At 45.1% G+C, this 16,426-nt stretch overlaps 1 protein-coding gene across 2 annotated transcripts in view; it reads right to left on the bottom strand.

The window, feature by feature from the left end:
- Window positions 1–6,589: 6,589 nt before the first annotated feature.
- The window catches only part of AKAP12 (A-kinase anchoring protein 12), a 92,128-nt gene continuing 82,291 nt past the window's right edge, over window positions 6,590–16,426 (bottom strand). For both annotated transcript variants that reach the window (XM_032485171.1, XM_014559947.2), the window contains 2 exons: window positions 10,039–14,998; window positions 6,590–9,315 (listed from right to left, as the gene is read on the bottom strand). In XM_032485171.1, coding sequence (XP_032341062.1) covers window positions 10,047–14,998 — 4,952 coding nt within the window. In that variant the 3' untranslated portion in view covers window positions 6,590–9,315; window positions 10,039–10,046. The remainder of the gene's footprint in view (window positions 9,316–10,038; window positions 14,999–16,426) is intronic.

Raw genomic sequence — 16,426 nt, 5'->3', positions numbered from 1 at the left:
AATTAGACACAGTAAGAGAATATTCGAATTGCCAGCATCACTGCTCTTACACTTTAGGGCTATTTTTAGTAAAATAAGGGTTACTTGAACATAAGCACTGCAATACTGAGATAGTCGATCTAATAACCCTGGCGACTGTTAAGTAATTAGCTGGCAGGATATGCTGGACAAATGGATGATTCGTGTCCTGGGAGGGATGGAGTGGATGGCGCAGAATTTCATCACGCTACTCAAAATGGGCACAATTTAAAACTTTTAAATTGTCTTATTTCTGAAATTTTCTGTTTACTCTTTTCTAACAGAGGTTGACCGGGGAAAATGAAACCTTGATTAAGGGGCATTACTGTATATTCACATCTACCAACTTAAATGAGAGTCTTGTGCCAAGTTAACTTCTGGATATGTGAAAGGAGGTCAGGGTATGTCTCTTCAGCCCTTCAGGCAGGCGAAGGGTCTTGAAGACCAGAAAGTCATGGGAATCATAAAGGAAAGGAACTGATGGGGTGAGCACCTGCAACTTGGTGGAGACGGACGGGCGGGTGTTGTGTTCATCTGCTGGTGCAGGAGTGCAGGGGGTTCCAGCACCAGCTCTGCGTGGCAGTCCTGAACAATGCCCGTTTCCTCCCCAAATCAAGAGCTGGGTGCAGATAAGGAAGCACATCCACCCACCCTACCCTGGAATGCCCAGTGCCTATTTAATCCCAAGAGGTTGTAACTTAACAACGTATTCTGAGTTTTTGCTGGTACCAGTTTAAATAAGCTCTGAACATCTCAGTTGACAGTGCGAACAATCTGAACCCCAGAGCTTCAGAATTAATTTGAGCTGTCTTTCTCCACACTCTACCCTTATTAACACTACTGGTTTTATTATTTTTCCTTTGCTGGGGAAAGCAATAAGTGACTCATTCAACAGATGTGAAAAAATAGATTTGTAAAGAACTGTAGAATTTTATCATAGGAAATATGGCTTTGATGGGAAGAAAGCCATTAAACTGTATTTATCAATTATTCTTCAGTAAAGCTGAGAAATAAATAAAGTAGCTTGGATAATAAGAATGGCGAGTAGAGTGAACCCCAAACTTCTCCTGGTTAAATAGGAACTACCCACTATTCTTTTTTTGTAATTTCACCTTGTAAGAAAGGGAAGAGCTGAGATACCCAAAATAAACCCTTCAAGTTCAAAATGTCAGACCTGAGTCAATTCATTTCTGGTGAAACGCCAAATTGCAATGTTTAAAAGCTATAGGCACTTAGAAGGATGGTTGGGGAGCACGGTATGTGCGTGGTACCTCCTGTGGTTTGCGTAGGAATTATGGGAGAGGGGAGCTCTCTCTTACTAGTTCACTAGGAATGAATTCCAAGATAACATTATTTGTACAGAGAGCACAGTTTATTGTCATGGAATTTAACTTGTTCTTTTGGTTGACTTTTCATGTTTATGACAATTTTTGCTTTGTTTTAGTCCTATATACCACTTTTAGTTGCTATATACCACTTGCAGGTAAGCAAGATTCAGGCTGAGAAATCTTTAAACAAATAAAAAATTAATTATCTTAAGATACAGATTAATGAAACTCCCTTTTCTAGAACTAGCTCCTTAAACACAACTGGAAGAATATCACTAAATTATTAACAGCTCTCTAAATAAAATAAAAATTAGACTGAGAATCTTTAGTATGGGGGAAAAAAATAGACCAGGATGAAATGATAGTCTGTGGTTTCATTCTCCGCCAGCAGCTCAAAATGTCTTTTAACATAAGGAATCGTTATTAAATTTGTGGCTCAAGCATGTGCTATTCTCTGGAAAATAGTCAAAACCTGCCCTGCCTAAATTCCCTGGTTGTTGTGAAGATCACTCCTTGCAAAGAAGGCATTATGAACTGAAGGGCTGAATATGAGGGAGTGAGATGCTGAATTGGGTGTCTGTGTGCTCCTCGCTTGCCAGCAATCCTGTCAGATGAGTGTCCTGTGTTTACAGACGAGGAAACGGAGGCCCAGAGAATTTAAGGAACTTTTCTGAGGTCACCCAGCCAAATAGGGACAGCCAGGATTCAAACAACCCTCTGTGGGATTCAAATGCTCTCTTCCCAAATGTGCAAACATTTCTAGAGGCTGGAAGCCACTGGGGAGAAGGATTGTCAGGAGAGGGGTGGGGGTCAGGAACGGGAAATCTTTTTCATCTGTTAACCTATTCATTCTGCAATTGAGGCAATTAGCTTAAATCCATTTTATTGCTATTATTAGAGTGGCCCTAACACTCCAGCACATCAGAATCTCCCGGAGGGCTTGACAAAAAAGACTGCAGGCACTGCCCCCAGAGTATCTGATTCAGTCAGTCCAGGGTCCGTTCCAAGAATTTCCATGTTGAACAGGTTCCCAAAAGATGATGATCATGCCAGTAGCCATAGTCTGAGAACCACAGCATCACTATATAATTTATGCTATAGTATTTCTGCCTTTTCTTGGTTCTGCTGTCATCTCAGAATTATAACAACCAAGGGAACTTATAAAGGGTGGGAAAGGGATCTGTGCCATTTCTAGCATGCTTTTCTCTTTGAAGCAAAAGCTCCTTAATGAGACTTGTACAATGTACAGATTGGTGCATGAACCCTTAGAAGAAGTGCATGTTTGAGAGGCCCTACCTAGGATTTATTCTAAACCTCCCTGTTCTCGTTTTAAATGCCTTTGTAATCTCTGAGCACAGAAAAGAACGTAGCCAAAGTAACCAAACATCCTAACTAGTTTTTGAGGAGGTCACGTAGATGATCCTGCTTCCTCGGAGAGAGGCAAGGATCTGGATGAGGAAACAAAATGGTGTTAAGAAATTGACCAAGAGTGTACTACTACTTCGTGGTAATTAGAGTCCAAGGCTCCCAACCCAGGGCCCTTTCTGCTACCATCACTCTGCCTAGGAAACCCTTCTTTGCTGTGAGTCACTGAAAATGATTCCTATAATTTTTTTGTTAGAAAAGAAAAAAGACTAAAGAATTCTTTTCTCTTTCCATTTAGATTAGGATGCCCACAAGCAAAGTTCCAAAGGCAGCCAGCCAGAGAACTGGGAGCCAGAAGGATGCAGTCTGGGGAGCCCTGGGAGTGGCCAGGAAGAGACTGCAGGTTTGACCCCTTCCCCAACCAGAGTCCCCTACCCCACGCTGCATGCCCCGCCACCCCTCCCCACTTCAAGTCTCCCTGGGGAGATATGCTAGGATCCACAAAAGCTGAACCAGCAACAGGGAGAGGAGGGAAGATAAGAAACGCAGACAACACACAAAGTGGATGTTTCATCTCCAAAAGAGAGCATGTCTGAAAAAGACATTTATGATATTTTTAGAAGATCAATGTCATTATTATGAATCCACCAAAATATTCAAGGACATAATAGTCATCATGTTGCTTTCAGTGGACAGTTTTATTAAAATTTCTCCTCTTCTAATTACTAACACTCAAGATGGCTGTTCTACTGCACTCTGTACCTCCCCTGCTCCACCCAGTGCCTGCTTCACCTACACCCCACTCACAGGACTGGCCTTCCTACAGGCTTGCCCCAGGCCCCAGCTAATGATTGTTCTAGCTTTAGATCCGAACTCCCCACTTTGTTTATCAAAGGGGCACTGTGGGGCCTGCCCCTCTGCTGGTTTCCCCGGTAACCGATGAGCCAACCTGATGTAACTCCTCTGTAACTGGTGGTCTCCCTAGTTGCCCCGGGAGTGAAGACTGCCACCATGTCCTGCCCCGCCGTCCACCGCACACGGTGGGGTGTCGCCCCAGGACCTTGCTGCATCTATCTAGTAAACCGTTGATGTCTCTGTTCCTGACTCCAGGTTCTTTCTTTGGTCAAGCACAGGTCTTGCAGGCCCGCGTGGTGCAGCCCAACAGGTGCCCTTCGCCTTCTAGTTTATAAAGCACTTTCACAGCAGGAGAACCCTGTGAAGCGCCCAGTTACACACTCTGAAGTGAGGAAACTGCTATCACAGGGTAAGTGAACTCTACAGCCTCGTCTTTCTTAGTCACCAAAGTTTGTGCCTGAGATTTTAAGAACGTTGCAGGGATCTGTGTTGTTTATTTCCCTCTCTGTGTCGCCAAGGACACAGAACAGAAGAACCATTTTCTCTCTGCCCAAACTCTTTTCTGTTTATAAGACCCATATATCCAGCTGTCGATTCTGCATTTTCCCTTGGAGACCTCATAGGCCTCTCAAATTGAGCATTGCCCAAACTAACATCATGGCCTGCCCCCACCCATGTCTGTCCACGGCTCCATATCCAGGTTGGCAACACAGAAACGCCTTTCTTCACGCCACACTGTTCCCACGACCGATAATCAGGTCCTCTCTTGGTTCCACCTCTGACATCTCTTGATCTCACTACGACTCTCCAGCCAAAGTGCCACTACTTTAACATAGGCCATTATTAGCTCTTGCTAGATTGTTACAGTAACATGTTAGCTGGGCTCCCTCCAACCTCTTTAATTCTTTTTTTTAAATATATTTTTAAAAATATTTAATTCTTAAGAAGCACTTCTCTAGATGCAATGTTATTTTAGGCAGAAATGCCCTTCCTAAGGACTGTCCTGGGCCTCACAGGATCACAAGCATTTTTGGCCCCCAACTCATTAAATTCCAGTAATACCCTTGCCATTGTGATAACCAAAAACTCAACAAGGGCGGGGGGCAGAATCACAACCCCCAACACTGCCTCTGGAATCACTAACGTAGAAGGATAGCATCACCTCCCCGCTACACTATAATGACATCTTAGGACACATCCTTCCTTAAAATGGCCCGCTGGCCAACTGTACGATACCCTTCCCATAGGCCCTTTACAGGAAACCCTAACAGTGGTCAGGTTTCGGGTCCTGGGGGCAGCCCGTCTGCTTTCCCAGGAACTAGATGAACTCCTGAGAATAACAGGGATCCTAGGGTCAAGCACAGCGTGGTTTTTAAATTAGCCTAATTTTATGTATTGTCATTGTGCTCATTGGTTATACCGAGTTACCTGGGATTTATAAGAAGAAACACGGAGAAGCACACGGGTGAGTTAGCGCTAGCCTTGGCACTCAGTATCCTGTTGTTGGAAGAGTAACACATTGGGTCCTAATTTCATCACTGAAGAGATGTTACTCTACCTTTGGTCTCCAAACCTGAATACTGTCTATAGTGAAGCTTCTCTTAAGGGGTTAGATGTAGTACTTCTCTTGTGTTAAAATTTTTCGTGCCAGCAAGCAATAGTAGAATGTGCAAAGTAATGAGATTTCCTCTCTCATGAGTGTAGGATACTGCACAGATGCCTGTTACATTTAGATGTCAAAAAAAGGGGGTTGATTTCTAAGGTGTGTCAGTGAGACAGAAGGGAAGGGGTGGGGCATAACCATTAAGAGAATGACACAACCATTGAAGATTCAACTCCCAGTAGACCTTGAGGCCCAAGATGGCGGAAGATTTGACTTCCAGGGCGCCTTCTTTACATTATACACTCAGTGTAGTATTCTACCACGCTAAATGGCACATCCACAGGGCCATGGCTGGCCACTGAAGGCCAAAAAGTGATGATGGCCCAATTCCTGGGAACCCCAGGATGCTGGGAACCCCAGCTTCTTCCCCAAAGTAGCTGGAATAATCCCACTTGTTAGCATATGATGTTACCAAACCCATAAAAACTAACAACCAACTAACAACTTTGCACCTTGTGGTCACTATTTCTTGCCTTCTGAGATGGCCTGCACTCTTTCTATGGAGTATGCGTCTCTCTGAATATATCTACTTTTACTCAACTATGGCTCGCTTTTGAGTTCCTTCCAGTGCAAAGCCAAGGACCCTCACTTGGTGGAGCACATCCCAGCAACTCAGCTGAGACCTAGGACACAACCATCCTCTTGTACCCCATTTTCCTTACAAAATAGCACTAAAAAAAAGTCATGATTACCTTTACTGCCATGCCATCCCAAAGTCCTGGTCACTTTGGCTGAAACCTGTGTTATCATGTAAAGGCTGGTGATCTGTATCTCAACTGTCTCATATACAAGACAGGCCCAGATCATTTTCCCAATTCCAGTGATATAGGTTGGAGATGGTGAGGAATTTGGTGGTGAGGAGAAAGTTAGTTGCATTTGCACAAAAATTGTGCCAGGCTTTTCCAGCAGACCTGTTTCCACAATCATGTTAGAAATGAAGTTCTGGGACATTGGTCACATTCAGGTGCCAACCTCTTACTTCCTGGAAGTCCCTGGTCTATGTCCATTTCCTTTCTTACAGAGTTGATTAAGAGGTTTCTAACTTTTGGATAATTTGACTATCCAAAAACTGTAAATAAAACTCTGTTCATTTGGGGGAGTTGGAGGTCAGTCAGAGGTTTAGTGCGATTCTAATTAAAGGGGCCCCTGACCCAAAAAGATTACGAATCATTGATAAGGGATTTCTGTGCACTCATATATGTCCCAGATACATTCCAAGCTCCTATGAAGCTCTGTGGACCGTGTTACGCAGAATGGTTAAGTAGTTAAAAGTAGAAATTAAATGTGTGATGCACAGCAGCAAAGATCAAAGCAATCAAAACTGAATTAAGGTGAAATTAAAGAAAGAAAATCCATGGCATTTGATTAGGTTGCGTTTTATTTAGATAAATGGAAATCTGCTCCCCCAAACAGAACTAGGAATCAAATATTGTCTCAGATGAAAGGAAACTGCGAAGCTTGAAGCTTACATAGAAAGCGAGAATTTCCAGCCCTTGACTATCTGTTGTTCCAACAACAAAGGAAGATCCCAGAACAGAGTATCTGTGTAACAGAGACAGACAGCTCATCGTAGTATTAGCAAAAGACCCTGAGGGGAACATTTTATGGTCTTCAATTACAAGAAATGGCGAGAGTTTACAAGTCTTGCATTGCTTTCTATTGTACATGGCTCCAAAGTAATGCCAAAAGTAGCAAAATTTAGGCACTTGCTCCAACTTCTGCAGTTTACATTGGATTATTAGGTATGTCACAAATTAACAGCAGCTTCAGAATTATAATACAGAATTGTATTTCATGCTACTGTTAAGAGCATTCCTCTTGTAAATAAAACAATGCTGCTTATCGGACGCAGGTACAGAGTTTGTACACAAGTAATCCAGGGCACTTCAGGAACACAGCCATGAAGCAACCACCACTGGAAAACCCATTGTGATGGCCAGAAGGACCTGGCCGCGTGGTGAAGAAAAGACCAAATACAAATAGGATGAAGTGGCAGGATGGAATTTAAACCAAAAAACGAAAGTTTACTACAAACTACACAAACCTTTAGTCTGTTCAGAATAGCACAAAGTTTCTTCCTGCCAGGGGGAGGAAGTCAGTGGAAATTTGGAAGTGTAGTCAACGCCTTACAAATTGCTGTCAGATCCAAAATTTAACTGATCTTCAAAAATTGACACCAGCACTTGGATTGTTTTAGTCTCAACTTGGCAAAAGAGAGAGCTTTAGATCAGAGAATTTTTTTTTTAATCTGGGGATTTTTAAATTTAGTAATTAAGCACAGGTGGCTATTATATGGGAGAGTAACTCCTAAAAGGATATTAAACGTTTTCCAACTACAAGGCCATACGCTGTTACGAGGTGTCTTTCTAATACGGCCCATTTTTTATTGTAGTCAGGTTTGTTGGTTTAAGAGAAACTACTTTCCAGTTTTAACAGCAAACTGTCTTTCTGCAAAGATCATTCTACATTTTCTAGAATGTTATGCTTTAAAATAATTGGCAGTTAAAATTTAAGTTCACAAACTGGAGTACTGAGTTTAAGTAAAGTTTTAGAAGCATATATAGCAGGCCAGTTCTACATGTGAAAAAGTGGAACTTTACTAGGTCACTGACTGTTCTTTGTGTGGCAATTGAGAGAATTCTTTATATATTAGCTTGAATCACGAATCACTGTAACACTTAAAAAACTTTTCCAGGATCACGTTAGGCAAGGCGTTTTCATTACAAAGCCCTCTTAAAATTTCTTTCTAAAGACGTGTGTCGTTAACAAATACTAACAAAGAAAATTGACTCTTTTTTTCAGGAAGGCACCACCAGATGGTAGCATTGTACCAGTACTGTCAATCTGAACCACTCCTGGCTTATTTCAGAGGATCCTGCTCTGCTGATGGCCTCTGAACCCCAACTCAGAGCGGTGTAAAGTGGTAACGTCACGAAACGACGTGAGAAATTTCTAGCTTATCTGCTTTTAGAACGCAGTGAACATATGTCCCAGGCTTCCTAGTATCTAATAAATCCAGCAAATCTAAGTGAAGCAAATATTTTATTTAAATCAGTTGTCAAATCACAATTTATCCAAATGAACATAATGTTACATTGTTCTTAAAAGAGTGGGCACAAATATGGCACAGACACAATCCGGCATCTCTCAAAATACCATTTGTAGAGAACCTGGCTTATTTCAGGCTATGTGTGAGCATGGCCCAGCACAGAAGAGTAGACTCAAAGACTTACAACAGTCAATTCTCTTCCTGATAACATGAAAAACATTTCATTACTTTGCCTCAAGATTAAAGCACACTCATCTGTCCCAACAACCACAATTAGGAGAAAAGACTCAAACTTAATCTGCTACTGAAAAAACTTCCTTCCAACCTCCACTGGAGGCTAGAAAGAAAAATTTCACAGTAACAATGGGACGTTCTGTATGCTCTCCTCCCCCCTAAAAATGCTTTATATTTTTAGCACACTGTGCATAATAGGAAAGAGACCAATTTCAGAGTAATACTATGCATGGGCCTAATCCTTAGTGAATTTTAAAATAACTGTAGCTTCTGAGCAGGAAGGTTATTTCTAGGAAGCTCTGTTTTCACAGGTTCTAACTAAGGTGGAAGGCTTCCCAGGACTTCACCGTGGCTGCGTGCCCCGTCGTTTATCGTGTGATACAAGAGGAATGCGCTATATTGTACATTTCCTTAAACATTAAGAAAAAAATATACAATAGATACAGAAGGAGGATTACTTAAAACATACATATAAATACATAAAGAATGATACTCCAGTTTGAGAAGCAGAACTAGATATTGCCAACTCCAGTTCCAGGTTTTTAGGATCTTAAATTTAAATCGGAAACATTATATGGTGTCAAGGGAAACTCTTAAGAGCTATCTTGAAAACAGGAGATGTTAACTGGTTCTAGCTCCCGATGAAGCGTCAGGATTGTCAGGGGTTCTCTGGAAATGAGAGCAGGTGATGTGCCTCTTCTTTGGGTCTCAAAATTCTGAAATAATTGGTCTTGAGTCTCGTCAGCGGCTTTCATTTTCTTTACCTGTCTTCACATTCTGGGCTTGCAAACACACCAGGTTAACTGTAGAAGGAAGTCAGATTCAATAGTAAATAAAATCATTAAAAAAATCTGTCACTGGAAAAAAAGGTAAATAAAATCTGTTCCCTCCCTCATTCCTTCAACACCAGAAGAGTTGTGCAAGTGAGCTGCAGCAACTGGGAACCCCAAATCTTAACTCTGTAAGAAAGAAGGAAAGATGGGGAGGGGCCATAATACAGTGTGCTCTGCTACCAGAATACCAACAATCAGGCCTGTCATATGCACTGAAGATTTTTTTAAATGCTTGCTCCTACTGCAGAAAAAAAAAATTATTTTTTCCTAGAAAGCTTTAAACTAAATTTCAAATAGTATCATATAAAACTACACCGCACTTTTAGTTGTTAAAAAAAAAACTAGCTGGGGTGGTGCTCAGTGACCATGACATAGTTCTTGAATCTTTGAGTCAAACACACACACAAATGCACACTTGTATGCACACACAGGCCCCTTTATTTTCTTCTAAAGCAGTCACATTGTGGGTAAAGCGAAGTCATTACTTTCATGACACCAATTAGACTGAAAAGCACGTCAATGAGAAAAAGGAAACTAACCTGGATTCCTAGTCTGATTGATGGTTATCTTCGCAGATGAAGGTTCTGCCTAAAATTGTCATCATTTAAATTCCTGCTCCTCTTATAGCAAATGTGCCATCAAATGGCAGAAAAGAAGGAAAAAGTCACTTTAGAAGAAAAGGAAGTTACTTACACGATGTTTTAGGATTCTGTGGGTTCAGGTGTTCCTGGTTCTCCCTCTTGGTTCTGTGTCTCCTCCTGTGTTTGTGTTTTGATTTCTTTTTCTGACTTGCTCTGCACTTTTTCTTCCTGTAATTTGACTTCCTGGCCATCTCCCTTCTCTTTCAGTTTGGGTCCATTTGTATCCGGGGACTCTCTGGTTGAGCCCCTGGTGGCCTCAGCATCTTCCAGGGCTGAGCTTTGGTTCCCAGGGTCATCCACAGCACCACCTTCTCCATCTTCCTGGGATTCAAGCGGGGACTTCTCTGTTCTTTCTCCAACCCCGGCACCTCCATTGTCTTCTGGCAAAGACGCTGTTCCAGGGGCCTCTCTCTCATCCTCAGTTGGGTGAGTCACCTCTTCAAGCTGCTGGTCATTTACTCTGGAACTTTCTACCTTCATGGCTACCATCTGCTCCAAAGCTTCATTCACATCTTTGGAAACATCTGGATGTGTGGGCTCCTCAGTGCTTAGCGCAGACTCCTCTTCGGCGGCGATGGTTTGCATTTCATCCACTCCAGAGGCCTGAAGTTTGCTTTCTTCCTTCTCAATTTTCTGCCCTGCTTCCTGGCTGTGGGTTTCTGTCAGTAGAGTCTGGATCTGGAAATCGGTGGCTGTTTCTTCGGTACTTCCCAGCTGGTCAACAACTGCCTGAATGACGTTCTGTACGAGTTTGCTGCCCTCAGTCTCAAGTTCCAAAACCTCATTTTCTGCCTTTAAATCTTCCTCTCTTGTTCCACTCACCCTGACTTCCTGACAACCAACCTGCTCACTGCCTTCATCTGACTCCCTTTTCTGTGATGTGCTTTCGTCGCCTTGGAGGTCAGCATGGATGCCCTCTTCGGGGGTAACAGATACGATCACCGGTGTTGATTCTGCCTGAGATTCAGTCCTTGTGGGCACTACGTCTTCTGCCAGCTGAGCAGGGAGGTCATCATCTTTTTCAGAGGATGTTTCTTCTGGTACTGAAGGTGCATCTGCAGATTCCAAAGTTTCTGCTGTTTCTATAACCTTGATAGCTTCTCCTAAGAACTTCTCCTCCACTGCTGCAGCTGTTAGAGCTAATGATGCCTCAGAGCTCTGCACCTGAATTTCCACACGTGCCACTTCCTCTTGAACGGGCAGAGAAGAACTTTCTTCAAAGCGGATAACTTCCTTTTCCCCGTCTATGACGGTTACGGTAACCTCCTGCACCAGCTGCTTACTGAGCTCTTCACAGACGGTAACAGCTGGCTGTTGCTCAAGACTCTCTTCACTCACTTGGGTGGGTTTTGCTTCCATTTTCTCCCTTCCTACGTGAACTACCATCTCACTCTCCACTGGGGTTGGAAGAGACTTAGCATGACTCTGGAGTTCAATATTATCACCTTTTTGAAACTCAGCTTCTTTGGGAACTTCGTCCTCAAGGGCAACTTCAGTGACCTGTTTCTGACCGACTGTTACTTCTGTGTCAGCAGACGCTGCAGGTCCTTCGACAAATGGTTCGTCTCCACCTTGCTCGTCAGCACATCCTCCAGCCTCCTGAATCACCTCAGTCTTTGAAAGAACGTGTACAGTTTCCACTGATACCTCTTTATCTGTATGTTCTAGAACCTCTTCCACTTTTGAATGTTTGTCTTCCTGGGACTGAAAACTGGAAGGTGCTGGAGGCATCTCTTTCAGCACAGGAACTGCCCCATCGTCCATGACCTGGGATTGGGTACCAGATGCAACCTCCCGGTCTTCATGGATTTCCATGATCTTGTCCTGCTCCATTATATTTGGAGCTTCAAACTCTGCTACTGGGGTGCCTCCATTGGTCTCACTCTCTGTAAGGGTTTCAGCTGAGTCAGGAGCAACAGCCTGTTCTGGAACAGTCTCTGATTTTACCCCAACCACCATTTCTGTGGTTGTAAGCTCACTGGACTCTGCACTCTCTGTGCCTGGAGAAACCTTCCCCAAGCTTTCTGGGGTGGCCTGTCCAATTCCCTTCCCTAGGGTCAGAGCCTCAGTGTCAGTTTCCTGTACATGTACTTTCGAGACAACCTCCATCTCTTCCTCCAGATTCAGCCTGTGAGTATCCTCTTCTGCTTCTCCCACCTCCTCGGGGATTTTTGATTCGACCTTGTGCGTTGTCTGGATGGTGTCTTCCGGCCCTCTGCCATCAGGCAGCTGGGATTCTTCTCGAACTTTTTCTGCAACTGCCTGCAGCACCTCCTGAGTCCGCCTCTCTTGGTCTTCTATGTCTGGCACCTCCACCTCCTGAACCGGGGTTGCTTCCTCTGTGGTGTCGGGAGATTCGGTTAACCGGGAAACAGCTGAAACCATGTCGGCGGTCTCTTCAGCCCCAGAGGCTTCTGTTGCTTCCTCCGTAGCTTCTGCGGCCATCACGGCTTCAGACATCAGTTCCACCTCACTGACGAGCGTGTCATCACCAGCCTCCTGGCTCCCCGGCAGAGTTTTGGAAACGATGGGGGAAGCCTCCTCCTCAGCGACTTCTCTTTCAAACACCTCTCCAGTTGGTGCTTTCGCTTCGTCTTCTGATTCTTCAAGAGGTTCTGTCACTGAGGCAGAGATCCAAGAAGGCGCCCTTTCTTCGATGCTGCTAACGGCCCTTGCGCCGTCAACCACAGCGCCGGTCACCGGGTAGACCACGCTCTTACCGAGCTCCCTCTGCTCGGGCTGCTCCCCACTTTTCTCGGCCTGCTGGGCTTCGGTTTTCTCCCTTTCCGCCGCATCGTACTCGGACAAAGGTACCACGGCCGGGACGTCGGAATCGTCTTCGTTGCCCTCCGTCGGCCCTGTATCTTCAGCCGCGGCTTGCTCCTGTTTCCCATCTGACCTTTTCTTCCTTCGTCCGGGAATAAACTTCCTAATGGAAACCCAAGACTCTTCTTTCCCCGGTTCAGCATCTGAGGCTGGAGGTTCTACGCCAGATCCAGCTACCGAGTCTTCGCTTTTCTCTTCCAGTTTTGACTTGGACTTTTTTCTCGAGGTGACTAATCTTTTAAAGGACTCCCAGGTGGAAACTCCCTCCCCTTCGGAGGGGCTGCCGGCCTGCTCGGGGGAGGAAGCTCCTGGTCCTTGATCCTGGACTTGGGGCGGGAGCGCGTCTGGCCCCGCCTCTTTGTCTCTTCCTGCTTCCTCTGGTTTCTGGCTGTCTCCTCCCAGGGCTTTGGGGCCCCCTTCCTCGTCGGAGGAAGAGGCTTTTCTTGCTCTTTTCTTGGATGACCCCACACAAATTAACGCTTCCCAGGACACCGAGGTGTCAACCCTGCGCTTCGACTCTTCCGGCTTCTGCTCCTCCCCGTTCCCTTTCACCTCTTCCTGCATTTCCGAGGCTGCGCTCTCCGTGGAAGACAGGGTGGCGCTCTTGACCTTGTCCACCTTGTCCACCTCGTCCTCCTTATCACTTTCAGAGAGCCTTCTCACCCGTTTCTTGGGCGTCACCATCTTTTTGAAAGATGCCCAGGGGGTGACACCTTCCCTCTTTTTCTCTCCGTCCGAAGTGGTCCCTTCCTCCGCCTCTGCGTCCGGGGGCACGTCGGCCACGCCCTTCTCCAGACACGTGATCTCCTCGGGCTCCTCGGGGGACGAAGCCGAGCTCTCGCCCTTCGGTTCCTCAGGACTGTCCGGGGAATCTGCCGAACTTGGGTGCTGCTCCCCTGACTCTTCATCTCCTCCGCCTCTCTTCCCTTTGTGTTTCTTTCCAGAAAGCTTTTTTAAGCCACTGCTAGTGAACAGTTTCTTTAAAGGGCTTCCTTGCACCTTAATTCTCTCTTGTGATGACAGCATTTCCACCTCGCTTACAGTGCCCTCGGGGGGTGTGGACGGCGCCTTCCCATCCTCGCTGGGTGCTGCCGGCTGGGAGAGGTCCCCGCCGAGGACACCCGCATCTTCCTCCGTCTTCGGCGGCTCCTCCGTGGGCTCGGCTTCCGGAAGTTCAGCGTGGGTTTCAGGAGGCGAGGATTCTACTGCTTCTTCTACCTGGGCCTGCTGCTCCTCCGTTTCCTTCTCCGCAGTGCTGACATGGACTTCGGCGACAATCTCGACTTTTTCATCGAACACTTCTGTTGCTAAAGGGGCGGGTTTCTCTTCGGGAGGGGCCTGCGCTTGGTCTTCGAGGGGCAGCTCCACTTTTTCATATTCTGCCGACAACCTGGCATCCTGGGCCGGCTCGGGGGCCTCCTGTGGTTGCGGCTGCTCAGAAGCTGCCAGCTTCTCGGAGGGCTCTTCCGGCTTTTCCTGTTCTTCTGCGTCGGCTTTTTCCGGCTCTTGTTCCTTTTTCTTCTCCGAGGCCTCCAGCTCATCCTCCCTAGGCTTCCTAAAACTGGTCTTTTTCCGCCAGCCAGCCCAACCTTGAGTGAAGAATTTTTTGAAGGGTGATGCCGTTTCGCTGGCCACTGGACTAGTCGGAGAGTCTGGAGATTTCACAGGTTCTTTTTCTTGTTTTTCTTCCCCTTCATCTTTTCCTTCCTCGGCTGCTGGGCCAGACTCAGCTTGGGGAGAGACTTCTGTGTGGGTCTCCTCGCTTCCGGGCGTCCCTTCGGGTTTCTCTGTGGACTGTTTCAGTTCACTTTCTTTGGGGGTTGAGGCCTCCCCTGTCTCCCGGCTGGGCTCCGGATGGTCACCAGCCCCGTCGGAGCCTCCTGCCCCTTCAGCTTCATCCTTTTTGACGGTGAGGAGCTGGACAGTGTCAGACTTCTCGGTCTTGTCCTTTTTCACAGTGAACTTGAAGCCGACAAACTTAAACACCTTCTTAAATCCCACATCGTTAGCCTGGGGCTCAGCGGTCTGTGTCAGCTCCTCTAAATTGCTTTCGGAGGCAGGGATCTGTTCCATTATCTCAGGCATTTCCTCCTGCCCCTCCTTCACGTCTGGAACAACTGCGGAGTTAGCAGCCATCTCTTTGTCTGAATCTCTTTCACTCACATCTTCAGACTCTCTCTGTCCAACTATTAACAGAAAAAGAGAAAGAGAGAGAGAGAGAGAGAGAGAGAGAAGGGTGGGGGAGAGGAAAGTAGAAAATGATAACAATTCAAGAAAATTAAATATTTAAAAAACACAGCCAATGAATACTTTCTTTAACGTCAGTCAGGCAATTCCAGGCTCAGGTAAGGGTCTTAGCTGCATTTGTAAATCTCAATAGATTAGGCAGCTTTCAAATGACCTTTAAAAATTCCGATTCAGAGGTACTACTCTTCTCGTTCTGTTCTCTTTAAAGGGCAACTTAACAAACTCAACTACTCAACTCAAAAAATTAGTTACAGGTAAGTGGCCACGGCATCACTAAGGGTGGGTCAACCTGATGGTGTGTACAAAACAGCATCACACATCACACCCAGGATCTAGAATCCATCAAGCTTTACAGTAACTTCCACTTTACAGGAAATAGAGCGTTAGAGAAGTAAGCCAACTAGGTACCCAGGAGAACGTAAAGGAGGGGCATTCTGTGTGATAACTACCCGATCTCTTCAGCAAGCCCCCCAAAGGGACCAGAGCTCCTTGGGGGAATTCGGGGCTGGGTCAGGGAAAGTACAAGGAACATTTTGTGACAAAAGGAGGCGCTCAAAAGCTTAGGTAGGGGAGAGGGGGGCAGCGCATATCAAAAGGACACTAGAGCCAGCTTAAAGGGGCTCCTGCCGGCCAAACTTTGAATCGTTAAAAAAAAAAAAAAAAAGAGTAGCGACAGTGGTGGGTTATAACACATTGAGTAAAAATAGAATCCATGAATCAAGAGTGATACTAACAAAGTAAATGAGGATCAGGTAGTACTTCTTTATGAAAAAATGTCAGTCAATAAATTTAGGTATAACTTCCACTTTGATCCTTAGAGTCATTCTCTTTAGAATTCTACTGCATCACAAGTCATATATTATTTATTAAGGACAAGAGTTAAAAATGATCTTTCTTTTATAGACAACTGCCCAGACTCTTCCCAGGCCACGGTAAACAGCCGTTCAGCCTTGAAAATGTGGAGCATCACTGTTTCTAAACAGGTGTTTGTATCACTCATCAAGCAATTCACTTAAATGGAATAACATAAATGGGTTTTCTCTTGCAGTTAATTTGGGGAGGAGAAAGTCATGTTTTAATTCACTTCATCTGGAGGGTCCATTGAACTGGACTTTTTCAGTTGCTTAGAAAAATAAAAATAATTTCTCAATATATAAAATAAATGCATTAGTGTTTCATGACCGGCATGGTTACCTTCTGAATGTGGTCATATCTGAATGCATTTGGAACTAGTCGTATCACCATCAAAACCAGCCATTCAGAAACCAACAAGTAAAAGAAGACAGGAGTTAGGGGGAAAGTTTTTATAGACAAGACTTGGAACTAAAGCAAAGAAATTATTTGACTGGCTATAGCTTAAGTGGTTG

Source organism: Camelus ferus, chromosome 8, assembly GCF_009834535.1.
Source record: "Camelus ferus isolate YT-003-E chromosome 8, BCGSAC_Cfer_1.0, whole genome shotgun sequence".
NCBI classification, from domain to species: Eukaryota; Metazoa; Chordata; class Mammalia; order Artiodactyla; family Camelidae; genus Camelus; species Camelus ferus.
This window is presented reverse-complemented; position numbering and strand designations above follow the sequence as displayed.